The sequence below is a fragment of the Crinia signifera genome, chromosome 12, assembly GCF_055691185.1.
Source record: "Crinia signifera chromosome 12, ASM5569118v1, whole genome shotgun sequence".
In the NCBI taxonomy this organism is placed as follows: domain Eukaryota; kingdom Metazoa; phylum Chordata; class Amphibia; order Anura; family Myobatrachidae; genus Crinia; species Crinia signifera.
In genome coordinates, this window is record NC_139228.1 from 38,569,500 (window position 1) to 38,594,516 (window position 25,017).

General features: G+C 43.3%; 2 protein-coding genes across 3 annotated transcripts in view; both read left to right on the top strand.

The window, feature by feature from the left end:
* TTBK2 (tau tubulin kinase 2) overlaps nucleotides 1-2,170 on the top strand; it is a 113,461-nt gene extending 111,291 nt beyond the window's left edge. For both annotated transcript variants that reach the window (XM_083166885.1, XM_083166886.1), the window contains one exon: nucleotides 789-2,170. In XM_083166885.1, the coding sequence (XP_083023011.1) occupies nucleotides 789-1,272 (484 nt within the window). In that variant the 3' untranslated portion in view covers nucleotides 1,273-2,170. The remainder of the gene's footprint in view (nucleotides 1-788) is intronic.
* A 10,857-nt stretch (nucleotides 2,171-13,027) lies between these two features.
* CDAN1 (codanin 1) overlaps nucleotides 13,028-25,017 on the top strand; it is a 72,105-nt gene continuing 60,115 nt past the window's right edge. The window contains 2 exon segments of the mRNA XM_083166065.1: nucleotides 13,028-13,183; nucleotides 16,730-17,418. Coding sequence (XP_083022191.1) covers nucleotides 13,103-13,183; nucleotides 16,730-17,418 — 770 coding nt within the window. The 5' untranslated portion in view covers nucleotides 13,028-13,102.

A 25,017-nucleotide genomic window follows, 5' to 3' on the forward strand; every position in this document is an offset into this window, starting at 1 on the left:
ACTAGGAAAATATGCAGAAAAATGGCTGTTTTAGTATGTAATACCAAGCAATGATCAGTGTTTAGCAAACAATCATATAGTATCTACATGAAGGCAAACTTTTGTGTTCTAGATTGTTGGTTTGCCTTATTGTTTACAAAAGCATACCCACTTTATAGGAGAAACTCTTTGCAGTCATTTTTCCCAGGGTTACGTCAAAGAACAAGAATGCTTCCCAAATAATTTAATTTATGAATCTATTGCTCCCTTTGTATGAAATGAGTGTAATTTATAGCTAAAGAAGAGGTTCAGTTACACATATCAACCCTCAAAGTAGTAGGGGAAACATCCAAATTTACAGTTTCTGGAGAGTTGAGAAGGTAAGTGTACAATGCCTAGGGATAGCATACCTCCCAACTGTCCCGCTAAACGCAGGAACCTCCTGGTTTTCCGGGACGTTACCACGTCCCTCCCGCGGCCGGCAGTGTCCCGCTGCGGGGGGAACCCCCCCCCATCTGACAGAATAGATGCTGTGCGCTTGCACACAGCATCTATTCGCAACCGAAAACGGGGCGTGGTCCAATTTGCATAAACCATGCCCTCATTTACATACACCACGCCCCCTTTTCAGTCGAGTGTCCCTATTCTACTGTTGATAAAGTTGGAAGGTATGGGATAGGATGTTCATAGGTGGATGTGGTCACTGACGGCACTGCAGAATTATACATGTTTGATATTGACATATATAATTAAACATTATAGTCTGTTTATTTTGTTTCATTTAAACTGTGCAATTTGTTTTCTTCTAGAATACGCCGGTACAAGGTTTTGGGGAGTGGCAACTCTGACTCAGACCTTCTGTCCCGTCTTGCACAGATTATTAAAAATGGATCTCAAAAACCACGTGGCTCTTCCCAATCCAAAAGCCCCGGTTCTCCTCACAGCCCCAAAACACCACCTAAAAGTCCTGTTGTTCCAAGACGTAGCCCCAGTGCTTCCCCACGCAGCTCATCTTTACCTAGAACCAATAGTTCTTCATCTTCAAGAGCAGGACGACCTCACTACTATGACCCCAAAAATTCATCTCCCTATGTGGGCCGAAGCAAGTCGCCACCCAGCCTATCTGGTTCATCTTCTTCTAGAAGGTCCTGTCAACAGGATCATTGCTGTAGCAAACAAAGTAAGAACATATCCAAGGGACCAGGAAGTGGTCACCACTCTCCATGCAGTAAAACCAGCCGTGGAAAGCCGCCTGTGCGAGAGGGCAAACTGTCCAGTAAACTGAGTAGATAGTAACCAGGCTTGGCCTCCTCTGCAGCAGTGATTGACCCATCCTCTGTATTGCATGTTGTGTATGTCATTGTATATTTCAGATGAAAATCCAATTCAGTGTTGATCTTTCTGTTCAAAGTAGACTTGAAAACCATGCGCTATGTCTTTGTAATGAAGAGGGGAAGTTTAGTGACTCAAGATCTCTTTTGGTCTTTGTCTTTGAGAGGTTTTGGAGTCCTAACCCAGGTCACTGATAGACAATCTGCACCGTACGTTCAGCAGAAGCAGCGTTTCATTTGATCATGCAGAAACTCAAAAAGGAATTCTAATATTCATAAACATTGCAAATAGCATCACATGGGCTTATGCATAACCTGACACACGATGGTAAGTTCTGAAAAACAAATCTTTGTATTGGTAAACACAAGCAGAGATTGAGATCATAACATGGTCCTCATTTGGTTAAACAATTCCTGATTTGCCATAGGTTGTCTAGCCCCGTCAAGAGGTTACACATCTGTACTTGTCTCTTGTTTTTATCTGAATGAAAGTTGTGTGTTGCTTGACTTTTAGCCTATTCCATTATCATGTGATCATTTTTACCTCGATGCCAATTACCATAGTAGTGTTCTTCTTACCCATAGAGGTCATTAGCGAAGAAGCTTGTCAAGCTCTGGGGTATTTACTGAAATGTGCCAGTGAACATGAATCGTGTAACCCAAAGCATCTAAATTACTGTCAGATTTCTAGTGCTGCTCATAAAAGGGAATCAAACATCTGGTTGTACTTGTTCACATTGCACCATGTTGTAAGGTTAGTCCCAATAGGAAAGTCAGTCATTACTGTTAGGGGTCTGTGCCAGGTTGCAATGCCCTGGAATTCTAATTATTAGAGGCTATGTTAGTGTTGGTTGTTTTTTTAGAGAAAACCCCAGACAAGACTTCAATGCTGACTGTACCCCAAAACGTTATTTTTTTATTCCACCCAAATCCTTTGTTTTGAAAACCTACCAATAGTATCTGTGTGTTTTTAAAGTGTTTTTTTTTTAAGGCACAAACTGGGTTTTATTTGCTAACATAGCATACAGTGCATCTAGAAAGTATTTACGGCGCTTCTATTTTTTTCACATTTTGTTCGGTCACAGCCTTAATACAACATGGAATCAATACTTTCCGGACGCACTGTAAATGTTCATTAATCCACAGCAGCTAAATGGCCACAATATAATGGAAAGCCGGGGAATATTGCACATTGGCATCTATAGTTAAGAAATACATTTGTTTTGCAGTGCTGCTGAGCTAAGTCTCTTACGCATTGCTTATGTTGTGCAGTACAGTTTGAATATTTTTGGTTTTAAGCATATTGATATTAAATGAAGAGGGCGAATGGTTACCCATGGGCCCACATTTTTAATGTTTGACCATCAGTGTCTTTATGTCCCAAATGTCTGCATCAAGCTATAAGAAAACACAGCGTATTAATTACTTTGTTCCCTTATTTCTTTTGTATTTAGATAATAATAATAATAATAATAACAACAATAAGGACAACTTCTCACATATTTCAGTGTCTTGGGCTACCATGGCACACCCTATTCTCTGTTACTGCTGTGAGAGAGTGGGGGATTTATCAAAGCAGGGAGAGAGATAAAGTACCAAACAGCTCCTCTGTGTCATGTTACACTCTGACTGGTTGGTACTTTTATCTCTCTTGAAGTTTTGATAAACCACAACCATGGTATATAGTTTTGTGCACTGTGACAGTTTGCTACTTCTGCCTCTACCGGCATCACATGATCAGTTCTGACCCAGATTTGTTTCCCTTCCAGTGAGGCACTGAATTAGAGATAATCATTATCTTTAGAAGGATATTTATGAAGAACTGCTATCTAATTTATAGGTACTTCCATACTGTAAAAGTTGTGCTGTTTTACTATTACAGCTGCTTAAAATGAAACTGAAGACCTAAAACATGTAAAGATTTACAAGGATGTACTTGTATAATGCCGATGTTTTACCACATCCCTTGCTGTACCATTAGGGGGTGCATTCAATGTTCGCTCTTATCTCCGATTTTCAGAAATAAGGGGATCGAACTATTCAATCCCAGCCATTTTTTGTCAGGAAAACGGACCGGATTTAAAAAGTCGAGTCTGCATTTTCGGAAGCAGACACAAAATTTGCGAACTAGCTTCCATTTCCGTAGGGGAGAGGGGACGTGGATATGTGGATCCATGTCTGTTGAATACATGAAATGCGAACTACATCTGTTTGTGGAAACGAGCGCTTTTTCATAGTTTTTCGGAATATCGAATACCCCCAAATTGTATAAACGTATAGTAAAATGTAAACCATCATATATTACCCACTTTATAATGCCACCTTTTTAGTGCACAGCTTTGCTTTCTGTTTATTACATAATTTTATTTAATATTTCTGTTTTAAGAGATAGCACACTCACATTTTCAGTTACTAGAAATAGGGACTCTGTAGTAAATTCTACTCTCTGTAGTGAGTTTTAATGATGGAATTAGTTTCCTCTTACATTCAAGTAATGCTGCGTTCTCATTGCCGCCCCTGCAAAATCCCGGGTATTTTGTTGCCGGATTTTTGGCGGGGCACAGAGCTTGTCAGCTCAACAGACCCCCTTCACACTGCACCTCAGACCCGGGAATTTCCTGTGTCTGCCCCTTTCACACTGCTTTCCATGGGCTGCCTTCCAACAAGTGTGTGAAATGTAATAGCAGCTGTGATTGGGTGTTGGGAAATTTGTAAAAATTGCTGTGATAGGCTGTTTAAAAGCAGCTTTTATTGGCTGGCTAAAGATGATGTCTCATTTCACATGATTACATCCCCCAATGAGCTTTATTTTTGTGTGAAAAACCCAGGTCTGTGCTGTTCACACTGCCATACACCCGTGTATTACCCAGGAAAAACCCTGCAAAAAACCAGGGTGTAATTGCAGGGGCATAACACCCAGGAATTTCACAAAGCCCCTTTCACACTGAGACCGGACACGGGAATTTTCAGCTTGCCCCGGGAAATACCTGGGTTTTTGCGGCAGTGAGAACGGGGTATGAGAGGTATAATTTCTAGTCCAGTGCTGATTGCTTTGCAGCCTCTCTGTAGGCAGTGATGGTCCTCAAAGTTCATTACCCTTTAAACAACCATTGACTTAAATATGTCTTTCTTTAGGCTGGTTGCAATTGTTCATTTTTTAGAATGTTTTTGCATTCGTATGTGACCTATCTCTGAAATCAAGTATATTCATCAGTTTTTGCCCAGAAAAATGAGGAATGACTTTAGAACTTCTAGTACCCAGGAAAGCACCAGTTGAATCGCCAGCTGCAGCAGCCTACAGATTGCGGTGAATGCAACTCAACTAGGTGCAGTATAAAACTGTGAAGTTATAGGCCAAAAGCCTGAGCTGGCTCAGGATACAATTAGAAATGATGGATCATTTCATTATGCTCTACAGCACATTTCTGCTTGCATTTTCCTGCATTTCAGGAGTGGTCCCGGCATATGAACTCGGTACTTATTTACAGTGACGTGCATGAAATTCTGACTTGAGAAGGACTATATAAACTATAGCTGTCGCTGTTTGCTACCAGAAGCAAAGCTAAGTTAGGTTATATAAGGGAAACATTTTCTGCTTTATCGAATTCCTTTTCCTTGGCCAAAATGCAATAGCCTCCAGCTGCAAGCAGGGGCTTGATTTTGTTGATTTCCAGCCTCTACAATCTAGATTTAAAGCGGCCATCATTTAAAAAGGCAAAAACCAAGCTGGTTCTGCCTTTTTTAAATTATTGCTCCTTTAAATGTAGCCACTATCATGCCGGTGCCTGCAGTTCATGCGCCGTTACAATTGAGCACCTATGTACTGTATCTGTTCTTCTGCTGTAGCCGCAAGCTTTTAACCTCTGCTGTGCTGGAGAAGCATTGCAGTGGTTGTTCTTAACAATGGTAACTTAAGTTGTATGAGGTTTTATAACTATCCTAACCTGAACAAGCTGCAACCTTATTCCTCATCCTATTTGTTTGTATTATATTGTACAGTAGTTTCTGTCCCTATAATTGCATGTCCTAATAGTAAATTATATCATATATAAATATTTATAAATATATATATATAAAATATATATACATTTAAAGACATATCACATACGACTACATTTGTAGACTGCAGACAATAATGCCTTCTTTTTATTTGTTTGTGTGCCTAAAAAATGTTTTGGCCTTTCATCTGCCTGTATGTGCAAATACTGTACCAGCATGGCAAGTGTTCTATCTAATATTGCCTCTAAAGGGTTCTACAATAGCTGTTACATCGCACATGTATAGGGCTGGCAAGGTATCATTCATCCAGATTTGTTAATATGTAAATGTTTTTTTTTTTTTATATATATTTAATGGTATTTATAGGTTATTTAAATGTTTATGGAATAGTATGTCCTCTATCACAGTGTTCTAAAGGGAATTGAATGTTGGAATTAAAGCTGTTTATGTCAAATGTTTGCCCAGCATAAATGTATTTTACCTTTTATTTCACCCTAAGAGAATGTGCCTTCTTTTAATATTGGTGGCATAATTTAGCATGGCTTATTTACTAATTTTTGACCCCCACCCTTCTGGCAGATGTAAAACATCCATTTGCTGCCAGTATGAAGGAACGCGCCTTGCGAATGGTGGGCCGGCGTACCACCATTCGCAAGGCGGGGTTAGGCGGATATACCAGAAAGGCCTGCGGAACCCAGTACATCTATAGTGCCAGCCTTGTGATCTCCTGCTCCAATCCAATTGGAATAGGAGCTGAAACACATGCAATTTGACACTTTTCATCCGGTTTCTCGGATTGGTCCATCGGAATCAGATGAAAAGTAACCAATCGCATTAGTGTATGGTCACTTTAAGGCTTGATATGCATCAAACATGTCATTGGGCCAAAGAGCAGCTGATTACGGTAAGTATACATACTTACCCAGTCGGTAGCTCAATGCTTTGGTTCGGATACCCAGCTGGTTGGACATTTCTACTCCCACCTGTGACGTCAGCCCCAAGACCAAGTGTACGAGCATTCAGCATATATTTCGGCTATCTGTTGTGCTTCAAAGCCGAGGCGATATGTCTGTCGATGTCATTCACAGACCTGTCTGGTGTACACACCTTCTGTCTGGCTCCCAATATCTCTGCCATTCGATGGAAAGTCTGATACATTGCCTAGTGTGTACCTATCCTAATAGAGCTCTAGAGCTGCATTTCTGCCAGATCTTAACTGTAAGCTCTCTTGTAATAGACTTTGAAGGACATTATTCACTGTGCTCCAGGATCTATGTGAGCAATAGTCATATAGTCTAATGGCCAGGCGGATTTGTGCAATGTCTGGGGAGAGCTGCTTAGTAGCATCTTGGTTTGGCTTCTTTGAGGGCGGAGCCAGGTATTGCCTGCCTCTCGGAGCAGGTAAGAAACAAGGGTGTACAATGGAGGAGAGTCTATTGCAAGACTAAGCCTAAAGAGCAGTGAGTCATTAATGAAGTATGGTTGCCACTAATATTATAGTAGCATATTCTCTAAGAAAGGGGGAGCAATGCGGGAAAAACTAAACTTGTTATTAACCCTTTGAGTGCCAACATCTGTGTGAGCAATGTGCAAAATATCTACTAAAAAGGCCAACGCCACTCACATTTGTTATATAAATTCAAATAAAAAAATGTTGTGTAAAAATATATATTATTTCCTGTATAAGGTAAACATTACAGGCCATTATGATGAATACAAAATGTTTGCATGGCAATTTTCACACCTATTTTGAAAAATTCACTTGGCACTCAAAGGGTTAAATAGATATTGGTTGAAGGTGCCTATACACTGTGCGATGCGCGCTCCTGCAGGCATCGCATCGCACAGTACAAAAAGTATGTGCTGCACATACTTTTTGTACTTCCCGCGGATCGCATCGCAAGCAAATCGCATGCAAAACACATTCAATGCGATCCAGCCCATAACGGGTGCAATCATCGCACCGTGTACGAGCACCTTAAGCCAATCCCTGCATCAGTTATATTTTAAATGTATAACTTGGCTGCAACAACTAGGAACCGGTTTCCTTCATGCTGAAGAGTTCTCCCGAGTAATGTCAACATTAAAATGTTAATTTATACCAAAAAAATGGTTAAATCAATTTCATTAGAAATATAATGGTTACTATGATTTTTTTTGTTTTAAAGCTAAACATCATAGTTTGCATTTTTGAAAGCTGCCTCATGATGTTACTGTGTTAACTTGAATTCGGAGTTTCTGTTGGTTCCGTTTCTACATCAAAAGTGAAAATTCAGATTAGCTGAGCTTATCTTAAATATAACCATGAAATGTAATAATAATAATAACTATAGTGATTAAAATAACGGTATTTCTTAATTATGCAGGCACTACTTGAAACACGGATAACACCTTCTTTTGAAGGGAGTGTTTAGTTTTCTTGAGTGGGAGTGGCAAGCCGGTGCTTTTGACCCAACTCCCGCTTCCTCCTCTCATCCCCCTTCTGCGCTCCCCCACTCTGCAGCAGTGCCGGTTCAGTAACCGTAGATAGCACTGAACTGTATGTTTCAAGTAGTGCCCAGATTGTATTGAGTTTTTTTTTAATAATGTAAGGTACGCCTCAATGAAAATATATTGGCACAGTTGTCACAATTAGACTTTTTGTTTTTAAATAAAATATTTTGAATTTCCTGAATATAATATAAATATGTAGATAAAATGTGTGCTTGGGACAAGGTAAAATGTTATGTTAACTTTCATGCCCAATTTTTAATCCATTCTTTGTTTAACAACTTGTTTCTTTTAAATGGCTGTCTGAATATGCATGTTCTTCGGACAGTGCAAAACTTTATATTTTGTATTTATCTGTTTTTATGTTTATCTTATTTTTTGTACACAAGGATTATTTAGGGGACTTTTAACTGCTTTTCAGTGCAACATTTGTCAAAATGTTGTTTAACCGTCCAGCAATGGAAAATATGCACTTTTTTTTAATGCAACAGGATAGTTTGCAAACTGTGATAGATGACAAAGTTTTGTACTTGCTGCTGTATTATATTTATTTTGTTCATTTGGTAATTTTAGCTGTTGTGCAGCAATTTGAACTTGTAATGTATCGCTTTGCATGTAACCCAGATGTACAATGTCTTGCAATGCATTACAAGCAAGAGGACAGGGGAGGATAAGATGCCACTGTCAGACATACATTTTATATGTAATAAAAGAATCAAGCTTGTCCTCTATTAATTCCAAATGAGATTCTGTCATTTGAAGCTTGTAAACCGGTGTTTACATTCAGGCACTAGGGAAAAGCCGTGCTAATTATTCAGGTACATGCTTCTTTTTTTTCCCCCATAACACGTAAATATGAAATAAAGAAAAAAAGAATAACTCAATGAAAGTGTGTTTGTTTTTATATTCATGGATTCGGAAGATTATTATTTATTATACTACTTCAGTGTTTCCTGGTAACAAACCATCACCACAATAGTCAAATAAAATAAAAAAGCATTTAAATTGTGTATTCAATATGTAATAACAGTGCGAGAGCATCTCAATCAAAGTAATGCCCCTCAGGTGCTGCAAGGGAGGGGGATTTAACCCCAGCACACCAAAGGGCATTCGTAATAAGATTTGAAAAACCACCATCATAGAAGGTAATTCAGAGATCTTAGGCTGTGTACACATGGGGGCGATTATGTCTAATATTGCGGGCAATATGGTCGCTGAACAACACTAACGTAATATTGTTACAACAATTTTATTTACACTAAAAATTACAAGAAATGCCCGTACAGTGTTTAAAACGCAAAAGAGCTTATCTGATATAGCTGAAGTGGATCATCACCATAGTATCGAGTCTCTCAACGCGTTTCATCCATTAGCCACAACTGGCTGGACTTCCTCAGGAGCATGCTATATTGTTGTAACAATATTATGCTAGTGCTGTTCTTATATTCTTGTTTGTATATGTGGCCACCTGATTAAGAGAAATATCCCTGGAATATGACTGAGGGTTCCTGATACTCGAGGGGATTGTGACCATCAAGCTCATAATATAGTGGTTTAAGACCACTACAGACGGTACACCTTCATTTTTGGGGTGCTCTTTTCACTAAATGGTGGAGGGGCCTAGATGCTTCTAACATACTGCACAAGGAGGCACCCATCTTAAATTTTTTTAAGATTTTAGCCACTGGGTTCCTGGGAATAGGAACCAATAGGGGAGGAGCTGCCACTCTATAAAAAAGAGGATCTGTGCACAAATAAAGGCGTGAAACCATCCGACAGCGAACTTACTGTGGATAAAAGCTCTCTGGGGGAGGTGTCTTATTCAGTGCTAGTACCACCATTTCTACTTTGTTATATATATAGATATATATATATATATATATATATATATATATATATATATATATATATATATATATATATATATATATATAGATAGATAGATAGCAGACAGAGGGGTCTGGCACTCCACTTGCCAGCAGGGGATGGCAGTAGTATACTTGCCCGGGTGCTCACGCCAAAGCCACAACGTGCTCCAACATAGATAGAAAAAAACGTGTCACTCCAGGGACTTCAACAAACGTGTGGTTTATTGGCGCATATCAACGGTGTTTCGGGACACTTCCCGTCATCAGGATAATTCTCCTGATGACGGGAAGTGTCCCGAAACGCCGTTGATATGCGCCAATAAACCACACGTTTGTTGAAGTCCCTGGAGTGACACGTTTTTTTCTATCTATAGATATCTAGATATCTATCTATATATGTATATATATGTATATATATCCCACTACTCCAAAACGCGCTTAACAATATCCAAAGAGAAAATTGTTTTACAAAATACGTTGAAGGATTGCTATACCACAATGTTTCCCGAGGGCTGGGTAACACACAACAACATAGACTTCCCAAATGTGGTTCAGCGCCTTTAGCTCATTTCATAGTCCATACATCCTTCTCCAACTTGGTAATGAACAAAGAAAGTTATTTTTCAAGGTAAGAATTTATTAAAATCTTGAAAGTATGATTGATGTTCACAGTAGTACAACAAAGTCCCGACGCGTTTCATCTATCGACTTTATCAGGGGATAGAATACAGTCATAAAAACTTGTGATATGCCTCCCACCCTTCTCTTGTAGGTCCTAAAAGGCTAACCAATTGTAATGACGATAATCAGTTCATTCTGAACAGACCTCAGTAGATTATAGTCAATTGTATTGGTAAAACTCTGTTAGACTGTAATTGACTGAGGTCTATTCAGAACGCTCTCAGGGACCTCTATCTCTTGCAAAGAAGGAAGGAAGGAAGGTAAGAGCGTATGTGTGTGTGTGTGTGTGGTATTTAATTTGTGCATTCATTTACGTTGAAAGTTTATATTGTATAGTAAAATGATTTAGGGCTTGCAAGCCTTTTCCATGTGTGACATAGCTGATGTACAGGGACACAGTTTGCAAGGAGCAATCCTGGAACCTTGCTGTGTCCGACATGCAATAGGCTACAAATTAAGCAGAGGGAGGATTTTTGGTTATGTGTCCTCAATATGGAATATCCTTTTGAATGCATAACCAACCATGTGATGGACACTAAAAGCAAGATTTGGTACTTGTTTAGTTTCATGGCGCCTTGATATATCAGCCGATATATTGGATGTGACATCGGCTGATATATCAATGCGATTTTTTCACCTGTTCATAACCCCACTATCCACTACGCATTGGAGTTGATTCTATATAGTGTGGCGAGTGCAGCGAGCCACCGAGCCCCGCAGATTACTGCACTCGTCACACTACATAAAATCAACTCCATGCGTAGTGGATAGTGCGGTTATGAACAGGTAAAAAATCGCATCGATATATCGAATCCGATATATTGGGCGCTGTGAAATTAAACAAGTACCCAAGATTTATCTTGCACATAGATTCCGACTGAGAGGATCATAAAATTATTTATAGATATCCAGATTATAGAACAAAGGGTAAGCATCTTCTTAGCTTCTTTGAGTCAGCGCTGGGTATTTTCTTCCTTGATACTGGTGTCTTCTGACCGGTTCTGTGGCCGCTGGAAGTCTTCTGCCTCTTCCTTCCTTCCTTCTCCCGATGCTTCTGGCTTCACCACTAGTTCCTCTTCTCTTCAAGAGCTCTTCACTGATCCCTCGTTGCCGCCAAATTCTTCTTCCTCACTTCCTGGCAGCTCGCTGGGGGCCATTGCCTGTTGGTTGACACTCCTTGACCCAGCTCACAGGGGGCGACAAGTTTAAAGGACTGCTTCTGCTGCGTTAACCACTGTTGATTATTGGCTGATGGAATAGCACCAGATATGAAGTACTGCAAATTCCAGTACAGCGCCAGGAAGCATTCGATGGTCCCCCTGGACACCTGCTGCAATGCATCCAGCACTGGGATCAGACAGTTGATACCAGCACTGGTTGGAGCTAGGGACACAGCTCCTCCTCTCCCTGCTGCTCCTCTGGTGTCTAAACACTGGATGTGGGTATGTGGCCCTGGGATGAGAGAAGTTGTTGCATTCATATTGAGATTCAAGTAGTGGAGATGTTGGGTTGGTAGCTGGACAGGCAAGAAATTGGAATTGAGAGAAAAGGTAGATATTGAGGTAGTCGCGAAGGTTGCAGGAGGTGGGTCAGATGTACTAAAGAACCATACCCTGGGCGATTCTGAGCTGAAATCAGCTCAGTTATGTTGTTTGAGCTGCTCTCAAATCAAAAGCCGCCCAGCGTGGATGCACCGGCAGTGAGCTCTGCACGGCCCGGCAGGTATAACCAGCAGTCGAGCAATGGGGTGGACGGCTTTCCATAGCGTCCTGCTTTACAAACTCATCTACCCAATGTGAAAATCACTGGCCAGGGGGAAAATTGCTCAGTGTGTATGCACTGAGTGATTTATGGGCCAGCAATTTTCACATCATTGCTGACCATGCACGCTGGGCAAAATCGCCCAGTGTGTATGGACCTTTAGTCTTGAAAATGATAAAGTGGAGAGTGATAAACTACTAACCAATCTAGCTTAGTACATCTGGCCCTGGTATGAGTAAAGTAGTGTCCCAGAAAAAAAAATAGACGCAGCACAATGACCACAATGCCTGAAAAGCCAAGATACCAAACTCTGATTTCGTCCCACAATCCAAAAATATACAGGTAGGTTTATTGGCTCCCAACATAAATGAACCCTAGAATGTCTGTGTGTGCGTGTACATGTGGTAGGGAAGATAATTTGTAAACTCCGCTGCTGCAGGGACTGATGTGAATGGCCAAGTATTCTCTGTAAAGCGCTGCGGAATATGTAATGTGCTATGTAAAAAACTGATAATAATAATGCACGGCCCAAAATCCCATAGGTAAATTTCTATACAGCATAAAAATTATATTTGTAAATTACTAATCTCTGATATCGCACCATTGATATGAAAGATCTAGTTATTCGTTTTTTTTATGCACCAGTTTTCAGTTCGCTTTAGAAAATATATATTTTCCTGTAGAGAAAGATCTGACATGATGAATACAGTTCACTGCAGCCACTGCTAGGTAGTTATAATATTATATAGTACTATAGTTCTGCACATCCCTAATCACTGAAGATAAGGTTATCAGCATGCGGTACACACACAGCACACCAGGGGGAGCCCGCCGGCCGAATCTGCATAAGAAATATGGGAAACGCCCCTTACTGGAGACCGCATTCCCTTTTGCTGTTATACTCGCCTGTAGCCACGCCTCCCATCGTCTGGAACACCGCCTCCTTCGTGACGTGGTGGGGTTGCCAGCAGTGGTTGGCGCGCAGGGCACGGAATGGCGGCGGCGCTGGAGCTGTTGCTGCAGGAGAGGGTCACAGTGAACGAGGTGCTGCACTGGGTGACCAACATTACGCAGGTATAGCGTCCATTATCAGTCCCTGCCTCGCCAGCGGGTGCCGCTGTTCTCCCACAGCCGGGCACCCTCTGTACCGCACGCTGCACCCACCTGTGCGTCCCCCGGTGCTCTCCTCTATTCCTGGCTATTTATCATTGTAGTAATATTCTCGTCAGTGCAAGATTGGTGTCAGCGGAGGTGCTCAGCTGCTGTATAACCACAAGTAGCAGCATGCCCTGTCAGTCTTCGTTCTTCATATTGGGTTTTATAATGTCACAGAAGTTGTAGAACTGCAGCCTGTGGGATTACTAGAAGCTGTCAGCACCATGTGAGCCTGCCGGCTATGTGCCCCAGACAGGTGGCTCCTGCCCATGTACTGCCACCTGTACATACACCAGTGTTCTTTATATAAGGGTGGGTACACACTAAAAGGATATTGGCCTCATTTGTTGTTTGTAGGCAAATTGTTTATAAAACATTGATGCTGGGTACACACTACACGATTCACGTAGTTGCCACGGGAATCGTCAACTATGTCGGTGGTGCCACGGCAGCACGATTTTGACAGTGCGCACTGGCCGTCCACTCTGTACCTGCAGTTGGTGACGATATTGTCAGATTGAGCTGCATGTACAGGCGACGGGGGTTACTAACGACCTGCGGTGTGCGCATCGTTAACCAGATTTTGGTCATATGTAATTCTTCCAATCAGCTGTGCTGCACCATGCCAGCATCCTTCATTGCGTCATTATCCCCGCCATCTTACAAGTATGTATTACTTCACGCTGCAGGGTCCTGTCGTCTGACCTTTCTGCCATGTAGGAATGGACATCTGCAGCCCGCAGTCTAAAGCTGGGTATACATTAGACAAAATTGTACATGAAACCTGTTAACTATTTTCCTGACTGAAATGCTGGACAAACTATATGGGGCCTGATTCTAGTTTGCTTGGTAAGCTGCAAGGATCGCAGATTACCAAGCATCTAAGATGGTGCCGGACGGCTCCCCGACAGTCGGGATTCCGACAGTCATTCCTCCAAAGTCGGAATCCCGACTGCTCCCTCGTGGGGGTCCACGACCCCCATAGAGGGAGAATAAAATAGGTGGCGAGCACAGCTCGCCACCAAGCCCGCAAGGGGCTTCATTGCGCTCCCCACGCTGTGCAGTTGGGATTCCGACATCTGAGTAATGACTGTCCGAATCCTGACTGTCGGGGAAATATACCACACCCCCCCTCGCTGCCTCCGCTATAACGAAAACTCATCCCCTCGCATGCCTCCGCTGCAGGAGAAATGATCGCTGATTCTAAGCACTTACTTTTATTTGCAAGAATTGGGACAAAGATGGGGTGGACGCAGAGCCGGCCCTAGGCATAGACAAACTAGGCAATTGCCTAGGGCATTTGCAATGCCTAGGGGCGACTCAGAAGTGCTGCATCGGGAGGTAGTTAAGACTTTGCACCAGCTCCCACGATCCATGCTGATGCAGCCTCAGTCGGTTAGGTCAGCTCGGATGCCAGTAATAAACACGTCACTCTGGCGCCTGTCGGAAGTGCGGCCGAGCCTACCTAACTGACTGAGGCTGCATCAGCAGGGATTGTATGAGCAGGATAGACTTATGGTGTGTACACACGGTCAGATGTGCCTTAAGATCCTATCCACGATCCGATCAGATAGGATCGTGGATAGGATCTTAAGGCACATACAATTTGCATCCAATCTTGACTATATAGTGCAGATCTGCACTATATAGACAAGGCAGCCAAGACTTTCTGGCTTCCGATACGTGAACGCGCATCGGGATCGCAAGGGTTAAAACCCTTGCGATCTGCATCCGATGCCGATCCGATGTTGACTCGATCGTCAACATCGGAAAGGAAATCGGACCGTGTGTACACACTATTAGTTACCGGAAACTTTCTGCTAGAAAGTACGTATGACTGTGCTGTCCCTAACAAATATGGTGGAGGGAGACTGCTGGGCATGCCTTCACACAGCAACTCCTTCTCCCATGGAATCCAATGTCAGTGCTGCTGGGTGCAGATTTTCTTATAGGGTTGCTTGAAAGCCACGAGTCAGCGGTTGGTGAATGTTGCATATTTTACTTGCACTCATGTGGTCTTCGTGCATAATTGGATTGACCCCTAAGGTGCTGAGAATGTCTGCTAGGAGGCACCAGCCAAAAATCTTAACTAGGGCACCAAATTAGCTAGGGCCGGCTGGGTGGGCGACTGATGTCCTCTAACTAACGTATACATTGCTGCGCCAGTTAAATAAAATAAAATAAATGTTACCACTATAACAAAATATACATTGGCGACAGTAACATACACATTGATGGCCTGCGCTGGTAAAGTATAAGTTACCGCATATTAATAAATATTGGGGGAGCCAATGGCGCCAGTAATGTATGTGTTACTGCCATAAAAAATATACATTGGTGGACAGTGGCAGCAGTAACCTATACATTGCTGGTCTGTGCCAGCAGTGTTTAGGTTACTTCCTATTAGTCATATACATTGGTGGACAGTGGCAGCAGTAACCTATACATTGCTGGTATGTGCCAGCAGTGTTTAGGTTGCTTCCTATTAGTCATATACATTGGTGGGCAGTTTGTGCCAGTAATATATACATAGATGGCCTGTGCCAGCAATGTACTGTATATATTACTGGCTAATACATAAATAATCATTGGTGGCCAGTGGCGCCAGTAATATATACATTTCTGGCTCAGGCCAGCAATGTATATGCAGGTCGAGTCTCTCTTCTCCATATATTCCAAAAACAAAAATATTTAAACAACCATGGGATTTTCAGAATATTAAATTCCCCCCCCCCCCCCCCCCCACAGCCTCTTTTTTCATACTTAATTCGTCCCATCTCCAATCCCAGGGGTGCAGTGCGCGTGCATGCCGGTGTTGTCACCGGCGCTCCCGTGCACTGGACCCCTGGGATGCTGTTGTCGGTCTTGTGACCACCGGTAATCAAAGAGCTGTGTTTTATACCTGTGTAGCCAGGCTGGTGTTTATCATAGAAGTTTGGTTGATTCAATCAGCCGTGAGGTGGACTAGCTCTGTGGAAATGTCGGTATTGGCACGATTTCGTCTGGGACTTGTGGATTTTAAAAAGCTGTGCTACAAGTGAGTTTGAAGATAGTGTTAATGAGTATAATTGAATAGACCCCTAGTGTTCATTCTAGCACCGGTTATCTTTGAAAATTCATGTAGTGCCTCTTCCCTGCCTGGGGTGTCGCTGTCTGCTGTGGTGTTTCTAGCACAGGTCTGGTTTGCATATCAGTGCTGATTTACAAACCACACTGTGCTAGAAGCACTACAGCAGACAGCGACACCCCAGGCAGGGAAGAGAAACTGCATGGGTTTTCAAAGATAGCGGGTGCTAGAATGTACACTAGACCCCTATGTGTCCATATGCCATGGTTTGAAAGATTGCTTGTGCCAACATGGAATTGGTTATCCTTGATCCCCTGCATATAATAACAATAATTCTGTTGTTGAGCTATGTTGGGAGGAGGAAAATACCTCAGATGTGTTTTTTTTTCTCGTATTAGGAGAGTCCGGTCAACCCAAGCCTTACCTCACTCTACTCGCTTCGAAAAGACTTTGCTCCCTTTCTGCTCAACTTTCTACGAGAGCAGACCAGTCAAATTTTGAGCAATGGACCTTCTACTCCAGCTAAAACACCCAATTCCAAGGCTGGTTCTAAAACCATTAATACTGGTACCCAACGAACAATACCTGAAAAAAGATCCAGCAACTTTTCTGGACAGCGGGGCAGCCGTGCGCAGCTTTTTCCAACAAACTCCACTTGCTCTAATGCATCGGATGTTTCAGTTCTATCTTCCAACTCTACATCCAGTGACTCTTCTCTTATGAGCAGGTCAAACTTGACAAACTGTTCAAATAGAACTTTTTTTAAAAATAGTCCAAATTCGAGTTGCAGTCCTTACCATGGGGAAAAGCGATCAGCACAGAAATCAAATCTTGGGAACTTTATGGTGTTCACGCCAGAAATACAAACGCCTAGACGAGGCAGAAAAAAGAACCATTCCAGTCGCCATGTTTCCAAAGATCTGAGCTTAAGATCCACTGAAAATGAATTGCAAGGAGAGAACACACCATGGATTGCCAACAGGAGAAAGCAAGTGTTAAATACTAGCAGCTCTCCTGTTAATCAACAAATACATTTTAACAACTTGGAGGAATTTCCTCCTGTGGGTGCATCCTGTGAATCTTCAAGGTACAGAAAAATTACTTTCTTATAGATTTCTATTGTAGAACCAAAAGACTAAGGGGGTATTCAATCTCTGGTTACGACTGTCGGGTCGTTCTGGCAGTCGTGACCCCTGCCTTTCTCAGCCTGTTTATCGGCGGGATTCAATGTCCCACCTGCTGAACGGCAAGCAGGGGGCGTAGCCATGTAAACAGCCTTGGATTGTTGAGATATGGCTGTGATCTTGACAATCCACAGCCTTTCTCGGCAAAACGGGTGCCGGGCGCGTTCCCGACAGTCGGGATCCTGACAATCATTTACCCGACGTAGGGATCCCGACTGTCAAAACACCGACAGCCGGGTACCTGACGGCCATCCGCTATTTTCTGTCGTGGGGGTCCACGATCCCCATAGAGGGAGAATGGAATAGGTGGCTCGCAAGGGGCTTTTTTGCGCTTGCCATGCTGTCTGAGTCTGGGCAGTCGGGCTAATGACTGTCGGGATCCCGACTGTCGGAACCCCATACCACACCCCGGCAAAACAGGCCCGACAGCTTTTCGGGCCCGTTCTGTCGATCTGCCTCTTTAATGCTGTTGGGAAAGACAGCATTTAATAGGCACTCGGAAATAGTGACGGTGATTGAATACCCCCTATCTGTGCACCTTGTTTGCAGACACTCCTACCTATTCTATTTCATTTGTCTCAGCAGAATAGTTCTTGAATTTCCTCATGGTTACACCTGGGTAATATTTCAGTAACCATATTAAGTGTAGGACAGGTGCCCAGTGATGGCACCAGCTAGGTGATATGTCATGTGATTAGACACTTGTCAATGAAGTAATGCAGCTTTTTGGTCCACTTTTAATAATACTTTGGTACTTGTTTCCTAGCACGGCGCCAGCGATGGAAATTGTATCCATCGGGTGCTAAAAAATTGCGTCCATCGCATGCAACCAAATTGCATGCGTTGCGATCGACGCGATTTTTACATTGGAACCAATGTAAAATGGTCCCTGAGACCCGATTTTACATTGGCCCCAATGTTAAATGCCCCCAGACCCCAATTTTCATTGTATCCCCACCCTGATGGGTCAAATGCCCCCCCATTGTTAAGGCCACCCCACGATCAACGCCAACCCAAAGCGTGGCGAGCGCATCGGTACGCGTCCTCCGACCTTTTCATTTGTCATGTAAAATACCCATCAGGGTGGGTATACAACCAAAAAATTGGGTCCATTGGCCCATTTAACATTGTTCCCTATGTAAAATCGGGTCCATCCCATGATAATGGCATACAATGGACCCGATTTTACATAGGAATTTAACATTGAATACAATGCATTCAATGTTAAATCGCGTCGGTCGCATCGGGACCTTAAATTAAGGCATGCGATGGATGCGATTTTTTTCATTGTCGGGGAAAAGGCTAAAAATAGCCCTCAAATCGTGTCTGTCGCGTCCATCGCATACCTTAAGTTAAGGTATGCGATCACCCACGACGGGCGATGTTATAGGAAACAAGTACCATACTTTCTCTATCATGCAGCAGGGGACATTGGAGTTTACATCGCGGTTTTAGAGCTGGGAATGCTGGGAGCTAGGCGGTACTAATGTGTTTAGGGCAGGCTGGCACATGTCAGTGTCCCCTGTGAACTCGGAGAAAGGGAATTATCGGTAAGTACCAAATTCCTATTGTGTGTGTGTGTGTGTGTGTCTAGTGGCAGACAACTTATAACATGTAACACGGACAGTGCTTGAGTGAGTTTAAAAACTTGGGCTCATGCCGCGTCCCTTAGCACTTATAGTCGGACTTGTATATATTCCTTGGAAAGTCTCACCCTCGGTGCTGGCTATGTTGCCTAAGTTGCACCTAGGGGGACGTAATATTGCTATTGTGCAATTGATCGTCTGTCTGTGTCCTATTTTTATGTACACCACGTTTTTATTATTTCATACACATAGAAGAGAATTTCTATAACATGTGTGATCACACGCTGATAGCTGGGCGGTAGCTAATATTGTAACTGGAATGCACTGCTGTCAATCATAGAGTTATGATGTTCCTCAAGATATATACTGTGCAGCGTATAGATCCTGTAGGTGGATCAGCACAGTGACGAGGTGGAGATTTGAGCAGTCGGCGAAATCGCCTGGTGTGTACTGCTCAACTCACTCTATAAATCACTTCTCTTAACAGTGCATAAAAGTAACCAGTATATGTCACCAGAGTTGGACAATGTTCCCAGCGTTAGCGGGTGTCTGCAATATTCTAGGCAGTGTCACATAGGGTATGGCGGCTGTGTCCCGTCCCTGCCAGATTGTGGGGTCAATGGTAAGTATCACCCAGGACTGGTAGGCGGAGTGACCATCAGCTAGCTCTAGATAACCTAGTGCTGCTGCAGCAAGCGATGCATATTAAAATGAGGACAATTTTTAAATAAGCATTAGAGTCCTTAAAAGGACTAGAAATGGTAACAGTCAGACAGAAAAAAAATAAAGCTAAGGGAGCGACCGCACGGCTCGTGGAGGCCGGCGTACGCTTCGCAGTTCTTCTTCAGGGCAACCTGTATCAACGTCACCAGTGGGTTTAAATAGGCGCTCTCATTTCGTAGTACCAATAGGAGTCCTGGTACCGCCCCTGTCGCCGCCCCCTCCACAGGTGTATTGCGTACGTAGTGATTCCAGCCATATTGACGGTCTGTTGTTTGGTTAGTCCTGGCAACCGTAACCAGGGTGCTGTTGTCAGGAACTTAGGTCATGAACGCCGCTATGGGTAATTATATAATGGACGTGTAAACGATAAGTGGAACCATGGCTGGATCGGTTTCCATGTTAATTAAAGGTGGATAGTGTTGATGCACCCTTCCTAAATAATTGGAGGTGGGTAATATTGATGCTTATTCACACCAAGAGCGGGCGTTCCATCTGTCACTCTTCCTCATTACGCATTGGTCACTCCGATGGTGTCGACACTTTTTGATAGTGTGTCGCACCGTCTTCATCCGGAGTCGTATGGTGTGTGTACCATAGCCAGAGGAAGTGTTCATATTGTGTCAATCGGCTCCAGGCTGTGAGCGTTCCATTGGGCATCCTATACATGCTAGGTTGGTAAGTATAGAAGGTATGGACACATCACACTGGTTTGTTAGGTCACCTTTGTATGCGATCGCACGGTGTGTACACGAGGGACAAGAACTTGGCTACTCATAACCCGGTTGATATCGTTCCGTGTCATGGACATATGGATGTCCTATGTGGGTTCCTACGGGAGGAGGATTGATATATGCATTTGTAGCATGAGAGCCAGGATGTCATGCGACATCTGACACTTTCTAGTCCGATGGTGTCGACACTATTGACGATGTGTCGCACCGTCGTTGTCTGGAGTCGTATGGTGTGTGTGCTCAAGCCAGAGAGAGTGCTCATATTGTGCCAGTCGGTTCCAGGCTGTGGGCATTCCGTTGGACATCATATACATGCTAGGTTGGTAAGTATCAAGGGTGTGGACACATCATACTAGTTTGTTGTGTCGTCTCTGTATGCGATCACATGGTGTATACATAGGGAATAAAGGACTTAGCCACTTATATCCCGGTTGGTATCGTTCCGTATCATGGACCCATAGAGGTCCTATGTGAATTCCTACGGGAGGAGGATTGATGCATTTGTGGCTTAAGAGCCAAGACAGCAATCGAAATATCATGGTACTATATACATCTTATTGGTGCAAAGTATCATGCGGCTCGGTCTTTTCCAGGTCTAAGTCACAGGTAATGCAAGTAGCCATCACGTCAGGACGGTGACTGCTTCTATATAGTGAGTGTTATTATGGGTGCACCGTGCTCTTCAATTGGTATATATGGGTAGCTGCATGCAAAGCGATCATAAGGGGATGTGTGTTATCCAATCCTTATGGAATATCTTACATTCCATCACTCAAGTAATTCCTGACACTTTGGGGGAAATTTACTAAAGGAATTTTGTAAAAAATAGGTGTAAAAATTGGTGTATTTGTATCCAGAAATACACTTATTTTTGACATTTACTATCCCTAAAATACGGCAATTCGTAGTCGTATTGATGTGCTATCAATACGAATACGAATTGCCGTATTTTCGGGATGGTAAATGGCAAAAATAAGTGTATTTCTGGATACAAATACACCTATTTTTTACAAATTTCCTTTAGTAAATTTCCCCCTTTATCTCATCACGCATATCTTTACCATTTTAGTCGCATGTGCTGGCACTAAATCGGTATCGCAATCTGGCATATCACATATCCTCACATTATTATCTAAAAAGAATTCACGAGAACTCTCTCACTGGGGTAACACACATCCCCTTATGATCGCTTTGCATGCAGCTACCCATATATACCAATTGAAGAGCACGGTGCACCCATAATAACACTCACTATATAGAAGCAGTCACCGTCCTGACGTGATGGCTACTTGCATTACCTGTGACTTAGACCTGGAAAAGACCGAGCCGCATGATACTTTGCACCAATAAGATGTATATAGTACCATGATATTTCGATTGCTGTCTTGGCTCTTAAGCCACAAATGCATCAATCCTCCTCCCGTAGGAATTCACATAGGACCTCTATGGGTCCATGATACGGAACGATACCAACCGGGATATAAGTGGCTAAGTCCTTTATTCCCTATGTATACACCATGTGATCGCATACAGAGAAGACACAACAAACTAGTATGATGTGTCCACACCCTTGATACTTACCAACCTAGCATGTATATGATGTCCAACGGAATGCCCACAGCCTGGAACCGACTGGCACAATATGAGCACTCTCTCTGGCTTGAGCACACACACCATACGACTCCAGACAACGACGGTGCGACACACCGTCAATAGTGTCGACACCATCGGACTAGAAAGTGTCAGATGTCGCATGACATCCTGGCTCTCATGCTACAAATGCATATATATCAATCCTCCTCCCGTAGGAACCCACATAGGACATCCATATGTCCATGACACGGAACGATATCAACCGGGTTATGAGTAGCCAAGTTCTTGTCCCTCGTGTACACACCGTGCGATCGCATACAAAGGTGACCTAACAAACCAGTGTGATGTGTCCATACCTTCTATACTTACCAACCTAGCATGTATAGGATGCCCAATGGAACGCTCACAGCCTGGAGCCGATTGACACAATATGAACACTTCCTCTGGCTATGGTACACACACCATACGACTCCGGATGAAGATGGTGCGACACACTATCAAAAAGTGTCGACACCATCGGAGTGACCAATGCGTAATGAGGAAGAGTGACAGATGGAACGCCCGCTCTTGGTGTGAATAAGCATCAATATTACCCACCTCCAATTATTTAGGGAGGGTGCATCAACACTATCCACCTTTAATTAACATGGAAACCGATCCAGCAATGGTTCCACTTATCGTTTACACGTCCATTATATAATTACCCATAGCGGCGTTCATGACCTAAGTTCCTGACAACAGCACCCTGGTTACGGTTGCCAGGACTAACCAAACAACAGACCGTCAATATGGCTGGAATCACTACGTACGCAATACACCTGTGGAGGGGGCGGCGACAGGGGCGGTACCAGGACTCCTATTGGTACTACGAAATGAGAGCGCCTATTTAAACCCACTGGTGATGTTGATACAGGTTGCCCTGAAGAAGAACTGCGACGCGTACGCCGGCCTCCACGAGCCGTGCGGTCACTCCCTTAGCTTTATTTTTTTTCTGTCTGACTGTTACCATTTCTAGTCCTTTTAAGGACTCTAATGCTTATTTAAAAATTGTCCTCATTTTAATATGCATCGCTTACTACAGCAGCACTAGGTTATCTAGAGCTAGCTGATGGTCACTCCGCCTATCAGTCCTGGGTGATACTTACCATTGACCCCACAATCTGGCAGGGACGGGACACAGCCGCCAGACCCTATGTGACACTGCCTAGAATATTGCAGACACCCGCTAACGCTGGGAACATTGTCCAACTCTGGTGACATATACTGGTTACTTTTATGCACTGTTAAGAGAAGTGATTTATAGAGTGAGTTGAGCAGTACACACCAGGCGATTTTGCCGACTGCTCAAAACTCCACCTCGTCACTATGCTGATCCACCTACAGGATCTATACGCTGCACAGGATATATCTTGAGGAACATCATAACTCTGATTGACAGCAGTGCATTCCAGTTACAATATTAGCTACCGCCCAGCTATCAGCGTGTGATCACACATGTTATAGAAATTCTCTTCTATGTGTATGAAATAATAAAAACGTGATGTACATAAAAATAGGACACAGACAGACGATCAATTGCACAATAGCAATATTACGTCCCCCTAGGTGCAACTTAGGCAACATAGCCAGCACCGAGGGTGAGACTTTCCAAGGGATATATACAAGTCAGACTATAAGTGCTAAGGGACGCGGCATGAGCCCAAGTTTTTAAACTCACTCAAGCACTGTCCGTGTTACATGTTATATGTTGTCTGCCACTAGAATCTCAGACAGATGACTCTCCCAATCCCCATTGTGTTTCTATTTTAGCAGGTAACATGTTAAAATTATCTACTGAACTAGCAGAAAGCCGCAACGCAGAACCAGCATGGGTTGCAAATCTTGCTAGGTCTTTGGATACCTTAGCTTGTTCCATGGACAAGGCTCAGAGACCTGCTTCGTTCGGTAAGCCAGAAGCGCCCTCTGCAGGCAGTTTTACATTCAGAGGAGGAAGGTGATTCTGGGGATGAACCTGCTCCTTTTAATGAAATGGAGGAAGGTGTATGGGAAGAGGTTCAGGATGCTCCTCCAGAGACTGAACCTACCCCAGTGGGTATAGAAGGTCTTATTTTGGCAGTTAAGCAGGTTCTCATTTTGCCTGAGGACCCTACCTCCTGTAGAGCTAGACCTTTTTGGAAACACAAAAAAGTCTTCCATAGTCTTTGCCTGCCCAAATCAGGATCAGCTGTTAGCAGTATGGAAGCTACCGGACAAGCGTTTCCAAATATCCATACGCTTCCTTATGATCCATCTGCCTTAAGCAAGTGGGAATACCCTTCACCAGTGGATGCATTTGTGTCAGGATTACCTAAGATGACTACATTGCCGGTTCCTGGGGCATCTACCTGTTATGAAGGTGTCCGTGACCCCCTTCCCTAACTCTGTTGCCCAGGCCTAGCGTCCACGGACAAGTGCAGAACTAGGCTTCGTCTGTACCCATCCCGGCTGTAAGGGCGAATTAGGTCCGCACAGACTCCGTTAAAGGCAGGAGTTACGATTGGACAACCTATCCGTGGAGACGGACCCGGCGCAAGAGGACAGACTACCTGAAAGGATGGTGGGGGCCACACACCAGAGGGCAGGCTATAGCCCCAGGGGGTGATAACACCTAAGGGTAGTACAGAGGTAACGATACCCAAGGATGTAACAACAATAATACAATCAGAGCGATACATCAAGGTGTAGGTGTAACAATACACTGCGATGTAATAAACAATACTGACAGAGTAATACACTGAGGTGTACTGTAGTTGTAACAATACACTGGCATGTAATAAAAATAATGAAAACCACCAGAGATAGAAGCCAAGGGTGATACCCGACTTATCTG